The 20,917-nt window shown below is 43.6% G+C and overlaps 2 protein-coding genes across 4 annotated transcripts in view; one reads left to right on the top strand and one right to left on the bottom strand.

The window, feature by feature from the left end:
* Positions 1–1,320: 1,320 nt before the first annotated feature.
* Positions 1,321–8,961, top strand: LOC132825795 (E3 ubiquitin-protein ligase RNF183-like). Its single transcript, XM_060841275.1, has 2 exons — positions 1,321–1,710; positions 2,550–8,961. Exon 2 carries the CDS (start codon positions 2,621–2,623, stop codon positions 3,188–3,190), a length of 570 nt encoding a protein of 189 aa, XP_060697258.1. The 5' UTR covers positions 1,321–1,710; positions 2,550–2,620; the 3' UTR covers positions 3,191–8,961.
* Positions 8,962–16,659: 7,698 nt separating this feature from the next.
* prpf4 (PRP4 pre-mRNA processing factor 4 homolog (yeast)) overlaps positions 16,660–20,917 on the bottom strand; it is a 40,353-nt gene continuing 36,095 nt past the window's right edge. For all 3 annotated transcript variants that reach the window (XM_060841753.1, XM_060841754.1, XM_060841755.1), the window contains exons 12-14: positions 20,403–20,510; positions 18,147–18,265; positions 16,660–17,577 (exon numbers count right to left, since the gene is read on the bottom strand). In XM_060841753.1, the coding sequence (XP_060697736.1) occupies positions 17,384–17,577; positions 18,147–18,265; positions 20,403–20,510 (421 nt within the window). In that variant the 3' untranslated portion in view covers positions 16,660–17,383. The remainder of the gene's footprint in view (positions 17,578–18,146; positions 18,266–20,402; positions 20,511–20,917) is intronic.

Genomic DNA, 20,917 nt, shown 5'->3' on the forward strand with positions numbered 1-20,917 from the left:
TCCGGAGGGTCGGTGTGGACTGGTTGGGCTGAAGGGCTGTTTCCACACTGTAGGGAATCTAATCTAATTTTAAAAAGAACACTGTGACTGATGTATTAAAATAGTGGTAAAAACAATGACTGCAGATGCTGGAAACCAGATTCTGGATCAGTGGTGCTGGAAGAGCACAGCAGTTCAGGCAGCTTCCAACGAACAGCGAAATCGACGTTTCGGGCAAAAGCCCTTCATCAGGAATAAAATAGTGGCACTCTCATACTGAAGACTGTACGCCGGGTGTAGTTGTGCTGCTCAGACATGCTACAGTGTCACCCTGACCTGTAGTTGTGTTGCACACACGTGTACCTGTGGCACCTGTATCTCTGTTGCCTATGCTTCTAGCTATGTTGCCCACATGTGTAGCTGTGTTGCCCTTGTGCCTAGCTATGCTCTCCACGTCTGTAGTACTGCCACACCCTCACAGATTTGTGTGTGGACCATGTTCCCATTGGATTGGACTAAGCAGCTGGTCAGCTCAGTCTCTGCTCTCAATGACCTCAATACACCAGCGTCATTGGGTTGGTACTGCAGGGTGGAGGTCGATGCTCTGATGTGCCCCTTTCTCAGGTGCTGCCCGGTGCTGTTTTATTGAAGTGGAGGTGGTGCACACAGCCCTCTCAGATGAGCAGATTGTCTCTGTCCCTGGGAATGGCAGCTTTTTCTTTATAGAATAGAATCCCTACAGTGTGAAAACAGATCCTTCGGCCCAATAAGTTTACACAGACCCTCCGAAGAGTAACCCACCCAGATCCTAATACTCTATATTTACCTCGATTTCTGCACCTACCCTACACATCCCTGAATACTACGGGCAATTTAGCATGGCAAATTAACCTGACCTGCACATCTCCGGATTGTGGGAGGAAACCGGAGCACCTAGACACGGGGAGAATGTGCAAACTCCACACAGACACACACTGAGGGTGGAATCGAACCCGGGTCCCTGGCGCTGTGAGGCAGCAGTGTTAACCACTGAGCCACTGTGCTGCCCTGTGCCACTTTCACTCAGAACCCGTGACATCCCCCTCAAAGCCCCCGATGAAAGCGTTTCCATGGTGACCATCTACCTGCTGCAGGTATGTGTAAGGCCAGGGCGGGCAATGGTAGATTGAGTGTACAGTTCGTCAGGGGCTGGGTTTGTGGTCACTGCGAGGGTTCCCCACGGGGGATCCCGGTGCCAGGCAGATTACAATGAAAGCAGCTTAAAGGAGGAGAGTGGCCTTCTAAGGAAACATCCTCAACAAACCAGGAGAACCTGTTCCGCTAGCTTTCTCGTGCAGCACACACAACAGGAACAGTCATAGAGGTAGCAGCTCCCGGAGACAATGGGACAAAGAGAGCGAGAGACGGACCGATGCAGCAAACCAGACTGACACAAGTGAAGGGAGGGCAACGCAGCCGGTGAAGGGTTAACCACAGAGCTAAGGACGTCAGGTCAAATTCATCGGAAGGCTGCAGCGTCCAGGAGGTCTGTTGGTTCAGAGCCAAAGAGGAAGACCGGCCTTCAGGCCCATTCAGACTCCTCCAGGTTTTGGGTGGAAAGGCAGCGAGATTTTAACCTGACTCTGACCTCACTGTGCGAAACAGCTCAGGCTCACCGTTCCAGAGAGCCACTGCTGGGGCCGGGCAACAGGTTTTGGTTGAGCAGGACAACTGGGCACTGGGAGAAGCCGGGTAAGTGAGGGAGATTTCCTTGTCCAGTCAGTAGCATGACGCAAGTCGGAACGGGAAGTATGGAAGTAGTTGGGGGGGGCGTGGGGGGATGAATGGCCAGATTGGAGGCTGGTGAGAACGGTAATTGAGGCTGTTTTCATTAGGGGGACAAAGGTTAAGAGGTGACTTAATAGAGGCATGCAAGATGATCAAAAGATTAGATAGGGTGGACAGGGAGAGCCATTTTCCTCGGATGGTGATGGCTAGCACAAGCAGATATAGATTTAAATTGAGGGGTGATAGACATCAGAAAGATGTTAGAGTTAGGTTCTTTACTCAGAGAGTGGTAGGGGCGTGGAATGCCCTGCCTGCAACATAGAGTCACAGAGTCATAGAAAACAAACCCTTCGGTCCAACCCGTCCATGCCGACCAGATACCCCAACCGAATCTAGTCCCACCTGCCAGCACCTGGCCCATATGCCTTCAAACCCTTCTGATTCTTATACCCTTCCAGATGCCTCTTAAATACTGTAATTGTACCAGCCCCCACCACCTCCTCTGGCAGCTCATTCCATATATGCACCACCCTTTGTGTGAAAGGGTTGCCCCTTAGTTCCCTTTTATATCTTTCCTCTCTCACCCTAAACCTATGCCCTCTAGTTCTGGACTCCCCCACTCCAAGGACAGTAATAGATTCACCAACATTAAGGGCATTTAAATGGTCATTGGATAAATATATGGAGAGAAATGGAAGAGTGTAGGTTAGATGGGCTTTAGATTGGTTTTACAGGTCGGGGCAACATCGAGGGCCGAAGGGCCTGTACTGCACTGTAACATTCTATGTTCTATGTTCTATAAGGTTGTGACGGGAACGGTGGTGCTCCCTCAGATGGTGTGAGGCCTACGACAGTGCTGGCTCTAGAGGTTACCATGACGCCGGAGGGAAACGGCTCTGAGTGCGAGTGCGCAGTCTGCTGGAACCCCTATGACAATGCCTTTCGTACGCCAAAGATCCTGGAGTGCAAACACACCTTTTGCCTGGAGTGCCTGGCCCGTATGAGCCTGGCGTCTGTGCCAGAGATGGATCCAGGCATGTCCTGCCCCTTGTGCCGCCACCTGACACCCCTGGGCGCCGGGCAACTGGTGACGGGCCTACGCACCAACGCGGAGATTCTGGGCCGCATGAGGCTGCAGCCAGTCCATGTCTACCTGGACCACGGGCGCCTGTTCTACAAGGGTCCGGGCAAGGCCAGCTTCCTGCTGCGGCGGCCCACTGTCTACACCCTCAGCCTGGACGTGGAGCGCGAGGGCGGCCTCCCCCTGCCTACCCAAGCAGCACCAGCACTGGAAGACCGACTGCCCCAGAACACCATGTGGAAATGCTGCCAGAGTCCGCCCTGCAGAACGGCCATCTACATCATGATCGCTACCTTTGGCATCACCATCATTCTCGTCATCTCACTCTTCTGGACTAAGAAAATCCTGTGGGATTTGGGCTGAGAGAAACTCCTTGCATTTATTTAGCCACCTTCAGGATGCTCAACCCTCCCTCTGAAGTCCTTTCTCTTTAGTGACAGTTGCACGGTAGGAATTGCAATCTGTTCCCAGCAAGTTCCCCGAAACTGCCATGTAACAAATCCTCAGATAACCTGTTTTCACCATGTCAGTTGAGGGATAAACATTGGCCAGGGAAACCGCCTCTGCCATTGTTTCCCCAATGGTAATGTGGAATTTTCTGCTGCCTGAGAGGGAAAATTGTTTCATGTCATATCCAAAAGACAGGATCTTTGAAAGCTCAGTAATGCACTGGATTGTCAGCTGGATTCTGTGCTGAGTCTCTGGAAGGAGGGATGAACCCATGACTTCCGGCTTCATAACACGGGAGATCCCGTGGGCGGCACGGTGGCAGTGGGCGGCACGGTGGCACAGTGGTTAGCACTGCTGCCTCACAAGCGCCAGAGACCCGGGTTCAATTCCCGACTCAGGCGACTGACTGTGTGGAGTTTGCACATTCTCCCCGTGCCTGCGTGGGTTTCCTCCGGGTGCTCCGGTTTCCTCCCACAGTCCAAAGATGTGCAGGTCAGGTGAATTGGCCGTGCTAAATTGCCCGTAGTGTTAGGTAAAGGGGTAAATGTAGAGGTATGGGTGGGTTGTGCTTCGGCGGGTCGGTGTGGACTTGTTGGGCCGAAGGGCCTGTTTCCACACTGTAAGTAATCTAATCTAATCTGTAAGTAATCTAATCTAAAAACACGAGCTCCCCCCCCAGCTTAAGCAATCGATGATCCATGAGGATCAGGAGCAGCATCCGAGTGAGAATCTTAGCAGGTGGGGAATATCACCTCACGTAAGTGGGATCGGGTTGAAGTTTTGATCTAAACTTGGCTGGTCTGTTCCTCACAGGGAGTGTCACCAATCCCTGCAAAGTTTCTGAAAGGAAATTGATATGATCATCAGTTCACATGGATACTCCTAAGACCCAATGTCACAGGGAGGCTGCTCAGGGTCATGTGGTCTCTTTGAGTTGACGTGTTCTGAGTGTGGCACACAGGCACACTTTCTAACGACATCATATATTACTCTTGTACAAAATCACTCAGTGCACCTTCAAACTGTGACTGTACCATTAAACATGGAATAGGTGTGGTGAGGTGCCATTTAGATCAGGGTCAAAAGTCACAATGACATCTCAACACAATTATAACAGACTGGGAGAGGTAGGCAGTATACCTGTTCAATATATACCAGGATATCTTCACAGTCCACTGAAGGACAGGTACATAAATACTCCATGAGGTCATGGTTTGGTACACACTAAGTCCCATCCGAGGGAGGTCTAATACACTCACCAACCCCCATCTGAGTGAGGAGGCAAAACACTAACCTTCATCTGCTTGAAGGTCTGGTACACTGACTCCCACCCAAAGTGAGGGTCTAGAGCACTGACTCCCATCTGAGTGAGGGTCTAGTACACTGACTCCCACCCAACGTGAGGGTCTAGAGCACTGACTCCCATCTGAGTGAGGGTCTAGTACACAAACTCCCATCTGAGTGAGGGTCCTGTACACTAACACCCATCCAAGTGAAGGTCTAGTACACTAACTCCCATCCGAGTGAGGGTATAATACACTAACTCCCATATGAGTCAGGGTCTTGTGGACTAACTTCCACCTAAGTGAGAATCCAGTACACTAACACCCATCCAAGTGAGGGTATAATACACTAACTCCCATTCAAGTAAGGGTCTAGTACACTGACTCCCATCCAGGTGAGGGTATAGTACACTAACACCCATCCAAGTGAGGGTATAATACACTAACTCCCATCCAAGTAAGGGTCTAGTACACTAACTCCCATCCAGGTGAGGGTCCAGTACACTAACTTCCATCTGAGTGAGGGTCTAGTACACTAACTCCCAAACAGGCGAGGGTCTAGTACACTAACTCCCAAACAGGTGAGGGTCTAGTACACTAACCCCCATCTGAGTGAGGGTCCAGTACACTAACACCCATCCAAGTGAGGGTCTAGTACACTAACCCCCATCTGAGTGAGGGTCTTGTACACTAACTCCCATCTAAATGAGGGTCTAGTACACTAACTCCTATCTGAGTGAGGGTCTAGTACACTGACTCCCATCTAAGTGAGGGTCTAGTACACTAACCTCCATCTGAGTATCTAGTACACTGACTCCCACCTGAGTGAGTGTCTAATACACTAACTCCCATCTGAATGAATGTCTAGTACACTGGCTCCCATCCGAGTGAGGGTCTAATACACTAACCCCTATCCGAGTGGGGGTCTAATACACTAACCTCCATCTGAGTGAGGATCTAATACACTAAAGCCCATCTGAGTGAGGGTCTATTCCACTAACCTCCATCTGAGTGAAGGTCTAGTGCTTTCACTAACTCCCATGTAAGTGAGGGCTTGATACGTGTATGCTGTCAGGCAGTCATAGCTTCCATACCTGTGAATGTTGACATGAAGGTATCCTTGGTCATGAAGGAGGATGAGTATTTCCCTCTTCCACTCTCACATTGCGACTGGTGACTGTGCAGATTCCATCACAAAATGGTTTTAATTAATCAGTTGCAATATAAGAGATTGAAGACTCTTACGTTGTTTGCAATGAGTGAGGAGAAAATCCAGCACTAAGCAGATAAACCAAATAATCTCTTTTGAAAGACAGTCCTTTTATCATTGAGCTCCCAGGGCCTTGGCCTGTTTGCAGAGAAATACATTGAGAAACAGCTGCCATCCCTTCAGCCTAAGGCTGCGAAGGAACTACAACAATCACCTTTGGTTTCCATGGAAATAATGCCATCAGCATTTTGATGCCAGGACAATATTGCCATGAGTCTTTGGTTACTTGGGAAATACTACATCAGCTGCTGGTTACTAGGGAAATGACATCATTGGCCTTTATGACAAAGTCAAAATGTGATGTCTGAGAAATCAGGAACTCAAACTTTGCATTGAATTCATTTCCTCGCTATCATCAGAGCCCAGGATGGTCCTTAATTTGCAGAGAAAGCCAAATGCAATTTCAATACTGTTGTTAAAGAAAGACTTGTGGTTATAAATCTCCTTCAATGTCATGGGGACATTCCAAAGGATTTTACAACCCACAAAGTACTTTTGAAATGAAAAGAGCAATGTGACAAAATGACCAGGAAATCAGTTTTGGTAGTGGTGATTGAGGGGCATTATATTGGGTATATCTGAGAATTTCGTAACATTAGATGTCAAAAGCCCTTCCATCATTAACAGCCTGAGTGTTTCGGTGTGACATTGTAATTGACATATTTGTATAAAATTCCAAAAACACCCTCATACCAGGGCTACAATAGGAAAGTTTGTGCGTTTCCAATACAGGATGAATCAGAATCAGGAAGCATTAATGGAAAAAATTAGGGAGTCTCTGGATTGAGGGTCTTCTATGTCAGTATTGTACCATATAAGGGCTTGGGGGTTTAGACCAACTTTTATAGGTTTAGAACCAAAAGAAATTATAATTTCAAGAGTATTTTGGAGCCAAAGTCCTGATGAAGCAATTGTCCATTATCTTTTTATCTGCATACACGTCTCTCTGCGTTATTTAGGTGGAAACATCAGGTTACAAAACAATGTAGACTACTTGACTGGGTAAAACTGACTTTAATGTGGAGAAAAGGGAGTGTCATTCAATTCAAGTTGTAGAAAGGCAAGTTGGAATATCATCCCTTTGGTCAGAGTCTGGGAACCGTGAACAAGCACAGTGATTCATGATTCCAGGTCCACAAGGCAATGAAATCTGGAAGCATAGATACAAAAGCAATCAGGAAGATGAGGATAAAGTTGGCCATTATCTCCAGCAGGCTGGACTCCAAAATGGAGGACACACTCCTTTAATTGTACTTACACATGGGGAAAGACAGTACTATGGTGATAATGTCACTGGGCAAATAATCCAGAGGCACAGGCTAATGCTCTGGGAACATAGTTCAATTCCCATCACACACAGCCAATAAATTGGGAGTTGAAAGCTAAGTTCAGTAATGGTGACCATGGCAATTATCACCATTTGTAAAAACCCATCTGATTCACTCAGGAACAGGAAGTCTGCTGTCCTTAATTACCTGGTCGGGCCTACATTCGACTCTGATATGGTTGACTCTGAACTGCCCCGGCAAGCCATTCAGTTCAAGGGCAAATAGGGATGACCAATGCAGCGATGTCAGTGAACCTACATCTCATGAAAAGAAAGAAAATAGTGCCTTGGTCAGATCATTATTGCATCCTGTTTTGGGAAATGTACCTCAGGAAAGATATTTCCCCTTGGTTGGGGAATACCACAAATTCACCAAAATTATATCTAGTTTAAAGGGCTAAATTAAGGGACAGGTGGGATAAATATGAATTCTGTGTGTGGAGGGGTCATGTAGTCATGGTGCCAAAAATGACATGGGAGGGGAGGTAAAACAAAGCAATTAACTTCAATTGAAAACCAGTGTAAGGGGCTGTATTCTAAAAATTATAATTATGCCCTTCTGAAGTGAAGCCATGAAGCACTTTTGCACATAAATGGTAATCTGGAACTCCTTTCCCCAATGGTGGGACAATTAAAATTTCCATGACTGATAATAGTAGATTTTTATAGTCGAAATATTTAAAGGATATGCTGTAATGATAGGTGAATAGCATTGGGACAGCAACAAATCATTATCTAATAAATGTGAAAACAGGTTGGTAGGGCTGAATGGCCTACTCCCTTTCCAATGTTTCTTTGACAGAAGGAACTGACACCAGGAAGTATGTTCATTGCCTTGAGTGTTCAGATATTAACCTGAAAATATTTCCCTAACATGCACACCCCCTGCATAGGCAGTGACATTCAAACAAGCCTGTAGATATTCAAACCAACGTGCTCACACGTTATGACACACATTTAGGACAGTGTGGGACTTGAAACTGGGCTTCCTAATCCAGAGGTGGGTAGACTACCACTGCACCACACGAGCTCTTAAACAAACTGTACCATGGGTCCTTTTGGCTGTCTTCTATGGAATCTGAATCATCCAATGAGGTGGCACTTAATTCACAGCAAAGGAACTAATCCCAGGTACAGCAGGCAGGCCATATCATTTATTTTAGTAACATAAGGTACAGGTCTGTCTAGAAGATGGTTGGTAATGCCTCTGGACTGTTATACTCACCTCCACACCCCACCCTCAACCCCCACCAACAACTCTCAGCAACTTCCGTTCCACAAATGCATGCCCCATGGCTGCTGGGGACAACGGGGTAACTTCTGAGTGGGATTTATAAAATTGAACACCAGTTTGCAGAATGGGTAACGGCTACTCCGACTGAGATACATTCAAATAGGTTGCTGCTGTTGCAAACTGAAATGAGAGAGATGGGGTGGGGGAGGGGGCTGCTGTCACTCAGCGGATATTTGTAGGGTACAAGGGTTGCACATAGAGGGGTGAGGAGAAACGCAATGACACAGGAATAAAGCGTGGGAGTGGGATTTTGTGAAGGACACACAGCCTGCCTGGGTACAGATGAAATATACCCAGAGTTGGACAGAATGCACATAGGGAACATTTCTAGTGGCCTGCTGACAGTGTATTAGGAATTGCCTCAGCAGACAATTCCTGCTTTTACAATGCTGTCTGATCAGGACCTCTCTCTTCTCTAAATATTTCACACTGCACATGTGAACTGGTATAACACTTTTTAATGTTATCCCTTTTGTTTTAAATCTCTGCACAATCCAATTAAATGTTAATTAAAAGCTAATGAAAAAGAATTTGTTGTGTTGGTGGATGGATGAATGAATGAATGAAATCTGCAGAATCATTGGATTTGAAAGGTATTGATTCACTGGAGTACCATTTTCCCCCCCGGGACCAACTACACACTGCAAGATCAGCACACAGAGGTGGTCCTGGAAAATCGGGAGGTTGGAAATCAATCCTCAAGTGTCCTTGGGGGAAAAAAAAATCAATGGGAACACCAGGACAAGCTGAGGTAGCCAAGGTATGTAACCTTAAAAGCTACATCACAACTGGACCAGGGTGATTAAAAAGGTATTGAGCATGCTTGCCTTCATTGGCTCAGATCATTGAGTGTAAGAGTTGGGATATCAGGTTGTGGACATTGGTGAGGCCACTTTCAGAATACTGTGTATAGGTTTGACCACTCTGCCAAAGGATGGGTATTATTGAATTGGAGAGGGTTCAGAAAAGATTTACCAGTACGTTGCCAGGATTGGAGGGTTTGAATTATAAGCATAGGCTGAGACTTTTTTTTTACTGGAGCATAGGAGGTTGAGGGGTGACCTTATAGAGGTTTTAAAATCATGAGAGGCATAGATAAGGTGAATAGCAAAAATCTTTTCCTTAGAGTGGGGAGTTCAAAACCAGGGAGCATTTTTTTTAATGTGAGGAGAGAGAGATTTAAAAGGGACCTGAAGGGCAATGTTTTCACAGAGGGTGGTTCGCAGATGGAATGAACTGCTTAAAAAAGTGGTAGGTGCAGGTACAGTTACAATATTTAAAAGTCATGATGTGGAGGAGCCCAGTGTTGGACTGGGGTAGACAAAGTTAAAATATCACACAGGTTATAGTCAAACAGGATGAAGGAGCAGCACTCCAAAGGATAGTGCATACAAATAAACCTGTTGGACTATAACCTGGTTCCGGATGTAGGTTTGCTCACTGAGCTGGAAGGTTCATTTTTCAGATGTTTCGTCACCATATTAGGGATCCAAACTAGTGTTTGTTGATAAGAGTTCTGGTTGGAATGCCATGCTTCTAGGAATTCTTGTGCATGTCTCTGTTTGGCTTGTCCCAGTTGAAGTGGTGTCCTTCCTTATCTGTAAGGATACTAGTGAGAGAGGGTCATGTCATGAGGGACATGACATTTATCACCCCCTAGAAAAAGAACAGGAAATGATATCACCATAGGAAATGACATTACCACAGGAAATGACATCACCAACCCAAGGAAACCCAAACATATAAATAGAAAGCAGGAAATACCAGCAGCGCTTCGCCCGGAAGCTCACTGAAGATGTTACCTAGTATGGTGACAAAACATCTGAAAATGAACCTTTCAGCTCAGTGAGCAAACCTACATCCAGAACCTCAACCTGAGTTACAAATCTTCTCAAAACTCACTAACTATAACCTGGTGTTGGATGATTTTTAACTTTGTCCACCCCCGTCCAACACCAGCACCTCTACATCATGGCTACCATCAGCACCACTAACTGCTGACCCAAAGTGGAGAGGATCTCCAAGAAGATTGCACATATCGACAATGAAGGAGCAGCACTCTGAAAGCTAGTGCTTCCAAATAAACCTGTTGGACTATCACCTGGTGTTGTATGATTTGTAACAATATTTAAAAGACATTTGGATAGGTAAATGAGTATGAAAAATTTAGAGGGATATGGGCCAACTACATGCAAATGGGACTAATTTAGTTTGGGAAACTTGCTCATCATGGATGGGTTGGACTGAAGAGTCTGTTTCCGTGCTGTATGACTCTAAGTTTTCAAATATTCAAAGGTTGCAAGGTGTGTTGGTAAGGCAGCTAGGAAAGCTTATTAGATTCTCAGATTTGTAAATAAGGACATTAAATACAAAAACAAGGAAGTCAGGCTAAACTTTTATTGGCTAGGCCTCAGTTGGAGCACTGTGTACAATTCCAGGCGGCACATTTTACAAAGCATCTTATAGTCTTACTAAAGGGATAAGAGGGGACACTTTTGTGGATACTAGTCAAAGTCCGATTGTTCTTGTAGCAAATGTTTAAGGGAATATCTAATGGAAGGGATCAAGGCTGAGGGATTTAATAGAATAGGGAGAAAAAACTCTGGCAACTCTGGTTGATCAGGGTCCTAGATTCTTTTTTGTCAGAATTGCCTGAAGAGGAAAATGAGAATGATTGTTAAGATCTGGAACACACTTTCTGTAAGTGTGCTGGAAGAAGATTCTATAGAAACTTCCAAAAGGACATGTATTTCAAGAGAGTTCATTTTCAGGGATATTGGAAGAGACTGGCTTGCATCACTAAATTAATAGTAATCCTAGAACCAAGTGCACTAAAGGGGATTCCTCCTGAGTTGTAGAGTTCAGCTGATAATCATTGAATACTTAAGATCAGCCAATCAACTGTTGTATTCTAATTCACTCTTAGAATGTAAGTATTATTACAATACTTGCCTGGCTCTAGTTGCCCTCTGGTGCAGCGAAGGTTAAGCCACAGTTCTCTTGGATTTTGACTCAAAGAAGTAAAATGGTATAGTTTCAAATCGGGATGGTGTGTGACTTGGAGATTACCTCATAGATGCTGGTGTGCTCGTCCACCTACTGTCCTTGTCCACTTAAATGACAGAGGTCACAGTTTTGGAAGGTGTTATCAAAGAGCTTGTGTATCTTGTAGATACAATACATTACTCCTAGTACACTGTGACTGCAGAGAGAATATCATCCTGACCTATTCCAAAAACATTGGCCTCTGCTAAGTATAGAATCCCTTAATAACAGACACACCTGAGAAGCGTGGCCAAGAACGTGTAATGAATCACAGTCTGACAGGTAGTGCAGATGGCCTATTGAACTGTAGGGAACTTGATTCTTTCCTCACTAGCACCCAGCACAGTTCCACTAAGCATCAGGAGTGAGGGACTTAACTTGGAATTTAACAACTCTATAAAGCTTAATTATAGAGTACAACTTAATCAAGGGGGTTTAGATAATTTGCATACATAAACAATAATATATGCAACCAGGACTGAAATCAAATGAAATGACAGATTAGTTTAAGGTTATATACTGCTTTAAAAATTACACTTGCTTCCAGTTTACAAAACCTTAGTTCCCTTGTTTCATTGTGTGTTTTATTACATGTCCCATCCGTGGCATTGATTTTGTTTGTACTACGCAGGATCTCCTCAGCTCCAATCAACTCTCCTCATCTTCATGGTTTAGTTTTCACTTCAAATGATATTGACAAAAATAAAAGTATAAGTTAAGGTCAAAGTATCATTTTAAAATGATAACTGAAATGCACCCGTGGTCCAGGTTACTAAGTTCAATTTAGATTCACACAGCACAAGACATGTTTATTTGGCCCATCAACAAATATCTGACTAAACTAGTCCACTTTCCAACTCTTAGCCCAAAGCCCTGGAGCCTGTGGTAATGTGAGTGACTTTCTAAGTACTGTTAATTTCTAAATCACTCACCCTTTCAGGCAGTGGACCTCTAGATTCACATCACCCTCAGTGATAACATTTCTCACCGTCTCTCTTACCCTTCCGCCACTTACTCTAAATCTATGACCCCAGATTATTGACCACTCTACCAATGAGAAGACTTTCTAATCCAGTCTAGGCCCCTCAATCTTATACATCTCTATCAGGTCCCCTCTTAACCTGCTGCTTATAGAAAAACAAACTCAAACTCAATCCTCATACTTCAAGACCTTGGTAAATCTCCTGTGCACCCTTTTTTTAAAAGAATGCTCTTATTATGGGGAATGGGCATCACTGGCTGGGGCAATATTTATTGCCTGAATCTAGTTGCCCTTGAAAAGGTGATAGTAAGGTGCCTTCTCGAAGCACTGCAGTCCATAGAGTAGTCAGAATCTTCCTATAATGAGGTGACCAGACTGCAAACCATCCTCCAGTTGTTGTTCAAGAGTTGATCATAGTATAATGTAAGAGGATTAACTAGTAAGTGTGATGAATTTATATTTCACTCCTTAAGCCAGCAATTGGTAAAACCACAACAAACTTCACATATTTATCAAAGTAGGCTAAGCTCTCATGGCTATCAGCTTTGAAATGCATATTGTTTGTCCAATTTAAAGGAATTGCAATCAGAACTACTTCATATTTGTTACAAAGTCCCAGGAGTAACGGAAGTCAGTTTGCTCACTGAGCTGTAAGGTTTGTTTTCAGACATTTCGTCACCATGCTAGGTAACATCATCAGTGAGCCTCTGGTGAAGCACTGGTGTTATGTCTCACTTTCTATTTATGCATTTAGGTTTCCTTGGGTTGGTGATATCAAGCTACAAATCTTCTCAAAACTTGCTAGCCCAGGAGTAAGTTGCAAGCAATAATTTAATTAAGGGTATGATATAGCTTTTATATAGTATAAGAGATAAGACAGGGAAATCATGTATTTGGTTTTGTTCAACAAAGAATGAATGCAAGTCAGCGAACCCAGGGCTTATGGGTAAACAGGGTTTGACGGAAGTTAGGACATCAACAGCAGAGATTCAAAAGGCCTCGAATTTACAGAGGATGGAACATAGAGGCGCTTCATTAAATAATTAAATTTAAGTGAGAAAGGTATGGGTGAGGCCTTCAGCAGATGAACTGCATTAGGCGCAGAGTTGGACAATCTTACGGAGGTGGCAGAAGGCAGTCTCAGGAATAACGTGAAGCATCAGCAACTGTTCTCATGGTCAAACATGACATCAGGGTTGCAACAGAGGGATGCAGCCACTGCCTAAGGAATAGAGTTTTCTCAGGAACTAAAGCAATGGTGATAGGCTGCCAAATATTTTGATAGACGAAATATATGATCATCTGGTACTGTATGTCAGACAATTTAGAGATAGTGGCGGTGGGTGTCAACAGAGGTAGTAGTGAGGTAGAATTGGATGACCTTAGTCTACAAATGATAACATAGAACAGTAGAGCACAGTATAGGCCCATCAGCCCTAGTTGTTGTGCTGACCTATCCTACTATAAGATCAAACTAACCGACAGACCCCTCATTTTACTATCATCCACGCGCCAATGCAAGTGTAGCTTAAATATCCTTAATGTATCCTACTCTAACACCATTGCTGGTGCTGGCAGTGTATTCCACACACCCATCGCTCAGTGTAAAAGAACCTACCTCTATCAAGTCATCTCTCATGCTTCTTCACTCCAATGAGAAAAGCCCTTGCTGCCTCAACCTTTCTTCCTAAGACATGCCTTCCAGTCCAGACAGCATCCTGGTAAATCTCTACATCCTTTCTAAAGCTTCTACATCTTTCCTACAATGAAACGACCAGAGCTGAACACAATATTCCAAGTGTGGTCTAACAGATGTGCAGCATAACCTTGAGGCTTTTAAACTCAATCCCCCTGCTAATGAAAGCCAATACACCATACACTCCATTAGCAACCCTATCAACCTTTGAGAGATCCAATAAACTCAATGTTTTCAAATATTATTATCTAGGATGGCTGAGGAATTGTAGGGAGCCAAGGCAACATTCTTGGGGAATGCTAGAGATAATCATTCAAAAGCAGGAAGAGAATCCATTTCCAGTGAGTTGCTGGATATATCCAGCTAGATATGAATGGAACTGGGTTTACACTATCACATCCAGCTGGATTAGAATGAGGAAGGATGGATGACTCATTATGCTGAAACTTTATGCATTTCAGAAGGATGAGGAGACTAGTTTAGCATTGCTATAGTCACAATTGTTTGTGATTTTGAGAAAAGTCTGTAGCGGGGCAGAATCCTGCTTTACTCTCTCTTCATGTGGCATCCCCACTTTTGTCAAGATATGCGATGGAGAAGGGAAGCAGACAGGTAACGGGATTGAACCTGTGCTGTTGGCATTATGCTGCACCAACCTCTAATCATTTATCCAACTGAATTAATAGGCCCTTGAAAATCGATTGGAGGCACATTAACATGGAGTTCATGAAAGACTACATTTGCTTGATAACAAAACTTTTAAAGGACTTTGGAGTGAAAGAGAGGTTGCAGATGGGGTGGAAGTTAACAAGGATGCTTGAGATCAGGAATGCTTTTTTCAGAAGGATGATGACATCATAGAGTCTAGAGGTGTACAGCACAGAAACAGGCTCTTTTGTTCAACCCGTCCATGTTGACCACATATCCTAACCTAATCTAGTCTCATTTGCCAGCACTTGGCCCATATCCCTCTAAAGCCTTCCTATTCATTTACCCATCCAGATGCCTTTTAAATGCTGTAATTGTACCAGCTTTCATCACTTTCTCTGGCAGCTCATTCCACACCACTCTGTCCATAAAAATTTTGCCCCTAAGATTCCCTTTTATCTTTCTCATCTCACCCTGAACCTATGCCGTCCAGTCCTGGATGCGGCTCCCCACCCCCACTCTAGGAAAAGTAAATATTTTGTCTGTTTACCCTATCCATGCCCTCATGACTTTATAAACCTCTATAAGGTCACCCTCAGCCTCTTACATTCCAGGGTAAACAACCCCAGCCTGTTCAGCCTCTCCCTATAGCTCAAATCCTCCAAACCTGGCAACATTCTTGTAAATCTTTTCTGAACCCTTTCAAGTTTCACAACATCCTTCCAATAGGAAGGGACCAGAACTGCATGCAATATTCCAAAAGTGGCCTAACTAATGCCCTGTACAGCTACAACATGATCTTCCAACTCCTATAGTCAATGCTCTGACCAACAAAGGAAAGCATACCAAATGTTTTCTTCATTATCCTGAGACTCTATTTTAAAGGAATTATGAACCTGCACTCCAAGATCAGGTTTGAAGGACAGAGGCTGAGCCTGAAGACAGAGTGCAATGAATCATATTAGCTGCGTGGGCTCTTACCCATAGAATGACAAATATCATGGAGTGCATTTCAGGTTGCAATCTAATTTGGAGTTTGAATGGGTAGATATAGTGGAGTTGGAAAGATATAGAACATGTCCAGAAATTAGTTGAATAAAATCAAAAGGTTTGGATGGTTTATATGCAAAGTGCTGTTGTGCACATACTGAATGGAGTTAAAAATTGCACAACACCAGGTTATAGTCCAACAGGTTTAATTGGAAGCACACTAGCTTTCGGAGCGACGCTCCTTCATCAGGTGATTGTGGAGGGCTCGATCGTAACACAGAATTTGTAGCAAAAATTTGCAGTGTGATGTAACTGAAATTGTACATTGAAAAATTGATTGTCTGTTAGCCTTTCATCTGTTAGAATACAGTGATAGTTTCACTTCTTTCATGTGTAAATCACAAAACCCTTTTTTTTAAAAAGTTGCATTCTCAGGTTAACTGTCAACAATGGTGATAGCTAGATAATATGTTGTCCATTGTTATCACCATTGTTAACAGTTAACCTGAGAATGCAACTTTAAAAAGAAGGGTTTTGTGATTTACACATGAAAGAAGTGAAACTATCACTGTATTCTAACAGATGAAAGGCTAACAGACAATCAATTTTTCAATGTACAATTTCAGTTAGATCACACTGCAAATTTTTGCTATAAATTCTGCGTTACGATTGAGGCCTCCACAAATACCTGATGAAGGAGCGTCGCTCCGAAAGCTAGTGTGCTTCCAATTATACCTGTTAGACTATAACCTGGTGTTCTGTGATTTTAACTTTGTACACCGCAGTCCAACACCGGCATCTCCAAATCATGAATACTGAATGGAAATTACTTAGTCTGATACAGAAATTATAACAACACTTATTTATCAAAATATTTATTACAAAAGCATTGCGAGAGAACACCATCACCTGTGTGGCTTACACAATACTGCACACGCACAAATTCCAGTCATCACTGACACTGCTGTGGGCTCAGCACTACACTGACACCCAAATCATTACACTGACACTCAAATCACTAACATATTTCATCCCCAACTCTGCAGATTTCACCGGATTCCAACAGCCACACAAAGGTTTGCTCAGAGCTGCTGGGCTCAGCTAATCTTTGATTTCGACTGTAGGTGTGCCAGGATTGAATCAGTTGTTTCTTTGAAGGTGTTGATACAAATGAGAAGGCAGTGAGGAACAGAAAGAACACGATCTTCTGAGGTTTGTTCTTGCAAGTAGAGAAGATCTTGTTCAGCGTCTGTTCCACCTCAGAGTTATGCTGTTTCTGTGGAGCAGGGCCAGGTCAATTTAAACTGGTAACAATCAACTCAGGTTTCACTGGTATTGGGAAGGTCCAATTCTCAATAGACCTGTCAATCACCAAGACAATAAGAATACATGACCAAAGTCTTTAGGTGACCATGGCAATGAGTGCTTGATGACTGGATGTGTCATTTCTTGGAGATGTTGAACCTCGTGGCCAGTTGCCAGTCTTTTGGTCATATATTAGTTACTAGAAGGAATTTCTCTCCTCCACCAGAATAGGAGTGGCCTGTAGTCAGTGCTCTGCTCCATTCTGTCTACTCAGATGTCCAGAGTTTGAAGGTCCTGTCATACGAACATGTGGCAATCAGCTGCCCATTTGGAGAGATGTCCAACCCCATCACCTTGCCCTCATGCCCAGCCATGGTTTTGAGAGGTGACCACCCAGGGTGTGTCCAAATCTTTGCAGTGTTGTCATAGGCACCGGTCAACAGGTAATGTCCATCCGTGGCTGCAGGGAGACATAAATTGGCTGTTAGACAGTGGGAGATTTGGAAAGTAATAAAAGGAAGGCATTTCAGAGATGGAAGTGGATGAGAAGGAACTGGTCACGATATCACCTTCTTACATGTACTGGCAAACCCCCACTAAAACAACACCTCATTCCCTCACACCCTGCAATGATGTTACATAGGGTGGGGTCAGACATTCCACATTGGAAACACAAAACATACAAGCCAGTTCCCTTGCTCTATCCTCTCAGGCTTGACAGCTTTATTTTCTCAATACTGAATTCCTTTCTAAAAACAACGATTGAAACTGCTTCCACCCCCTTTTCAGAGAGCACATTCTAGATCACAACTACTCAACATGCAAAAACAACTCTTATCTTACGCTCATTATTTGGCCAATTCTCAAAACCTGTAACCTCTGAACTTTGTGGTAGAGCAACAGTTTTTCCTTATTTTCTCCATCTCAAACCCTCCTAAGTCTGAACACCTCTAATCTAACTCATTTTAAGCAGCTCTGCTCGAAGGAGAACAATTGTGCTCCTGTTGGGTTGCTCTGTACAGTACTTACGCTGAAACCTGACTGCAGACAGGAGGTTCTGGTGTGCTGGGATGGTATAGATGCATTTCCGATGGCGCAGGTCCCAAACTTTGCAGGTATTATCTCCACTCCCTGTTGCTGTATGGTACCTACAAAAAAAAAAGTCAGTTTGCAATTAAAGAAAAATGGAGATCTGAAATAAGAACAAAATGTACTGGAGAAACTCAACAGGTCTGGCATCATCTGTGCAGACAGAAAGGAAGTTAGTGTTTCAAGTCTGAAGAGTCTTCTTCGGAACCGAAGGGTCACTTTTAGATTTAACAGTGAGAAATTGACAACTAGCTTGTTGTTCGGTCCAGGCAGAGACACAACCCTCAAACCCAGCAAACTGTCTGATCCTGTGTTACAGAGCCAAAAGCAAAGGGTCAATATATCACATGACTCTCAGCGGCTTTGTGCAAAATAACATGCAGGTTGCAGAGCAGAATGTGGAAAGAGTCAGTAAAATAACAACAGATGACCACATCATAATATGGGGCAAAGGAAACAACTACTTATATTCCTGATAGTGGATAAGCATCAACACCTACACACTCACAGTAGGACTATGTGCCTTCACGCATTACAGGAAAGCAGATGGGAACCCACAAATATTTTTGGGGGGGGTGGGGGGGGGGTGAATTGCTAATGGGAGCTTGTAGCCATTACTGAGGAAATGGACAGTGTCCACTCTGGTTGTGGGATGATTGGAAAGCTCTGTACACATTATGATATGGGGGCAACCATCCATTTTGCTGAATAAACAGCAGGGTGTATATAAAATGCATTGTAAGAACACTGCTCGGCTACATTACGGGGACAATGGCAGAAAGTATTATTTACAGAGCAAAGTCTAAATTGCTTCTCCATGGAAATCACTCAGACACAACCACAGTTATGTTATGTACCACTTTTTAATCTGTCTGCTTCTTTCATTTTCTGTGAATTAGCTCTATCCTTTAGTGCTTCACTTCAGTGTAGTACTGAGAAACACATGTATAAAAACTGCAGAACCTAAAACATGGGACAAGCCACTCAACCCAGTCTTTTTTTGATATTTACCTTTTGCAATGTTAACAACCTATGCCTACACTGCCAACTCTGGAGGTGAATTCAACAGCCTTGCGGCTTTCTGCTCAAGTATTTCTGCTCTAAACCTGTCGTGTTTAATATTATGTGTGACCCTTCATTCTAGACAGCCACTGGAAAAGATCTGCATCTAGCTAACCATGATTCACCTTTTGGTAACATGACAATATTGTAACACATTTATTAAATAACTCAACAGTCTGTGTTGACGCAAGGAGAGACCGTGCACACTTTCCAAGTATATCGTGGGAGTTATTCCTCCATGTTAGCAAGGATTCAATTCCTCACACACACATCCCCCCCCCCCCCCCCCACCCCTCCCCACCATACAATGAAAATTCACGAGTGTGAAGCTTGAGAAAAAGTGATTTAAAATCATGGATTCAAGACTTTTGCCCATGGATATTGATTTTTGATGTTACTTACATTTTGACACAGATTGGCAAATTCACAATTTCATGGACAGAGAGGATTTATTACATTTGTATTTCGATACCAGATTGCAGCAAATCTGTAATGTTCTCACCCTATTGTGCTTCAACATTTTCTTGTAGCTTGCCATCCAACATTACACATAATGGTCTAATTGAGGAATCATGAAGATTTTATAATTAGATAGTCATGATCTGTTTTCTTCCTGATTTCATTCTTCGTGTGAAAAAACTCTAGAATTCTATTAGTTTTTCACTTACAGCTTTACAACGTTGCGTTGAATGTCCTGTGGACCTGTTCCCTAAATGCCTCTTCTCATTCTGAGAACTGAGCCTATTTATATTCAAAGTACTGTTTGTTTTATCTGAAGCACAAGTTCCCACTCTGACACAAACTTCTTCTGACATCTTGTAGTCCATTCCCCATCTCATTAAAATCCCTTTAGCCTTTCAAGGGGTTAACTTGTATCTCCTAATTTGGCATGAGCTGAAGATACAATCACATCTAGGCTTTGATTAAAATCAATAACACACACAGACAAGCAAAAATGGCTCCAGATCTGAATCTAAAGGCCAACCATTCTGGAAAAACTGCCCTGATCTCTTTGATTTCTTTTTTCTTATTAACTTGTGAGTTTGCTACCCTCCTTCTAATTTCATACTAAGATTGCATGCCAGTAATTTCCCAAGCAATAGTTTGTCAAAGGGTTTCTGGAAATTCACTGACCCATTGGGAGAGAAACTGATCCCATAGATCTCCTTCAGATGTCCCTCCAAGAACATGATGCATCGACCCGTCCGTAAATCCCACAGTCGCCCAAAGGCATCCAGACCTCTGTTAGAGGGAGAAACACAAAGTATTAGTCACAGTAATGACATGCGGTGGGATGATGCCAATTCAAACAAAACCAAATGAATCCTGTCATCTCTCCAAAATGTTGACTACTCCATCACTGCCCTTTCTGAGGTTGATTTTGAACCTTATTATTCTGATCGGATAAGACATCAACAATAACCTCTTACAAACCCTCTCATAGTTCTGAAGACAACACCCTGGTTTTGTTAATTTGGTGGAATCCTCCTACTGGTATCCAATACAGCTACATAGGCTGAAAATGGGATTTGATTCATGCAGCATGGAAACATGCCCTGAAACCCAACTCATCCATGCCAACCAGGTTCCCAAACTGAATTAGTCCTATTTGCCTGCATTTGGCCCATATCCTTCCAAACCTCTTATCC

The sequence above is a fragment of the Hemiscyllium ocellatum genome, chromosome 21, assembly GCF_020745735.1.
Source record: "Hemiscyllium ocellatum isolate sHemOce1 chromosome 21, sHemOce1.pat.X.cur, whole genome shotgun sequence".
In the NCBI taxonomy this organism is placed as follows: Eukaryota; Metazoa; Chordata; class Chondrichthyes; order Orectolobiformes; family Hemiscylliidae; genus Hemiscyllium; species Hemiscyllium ocellatum.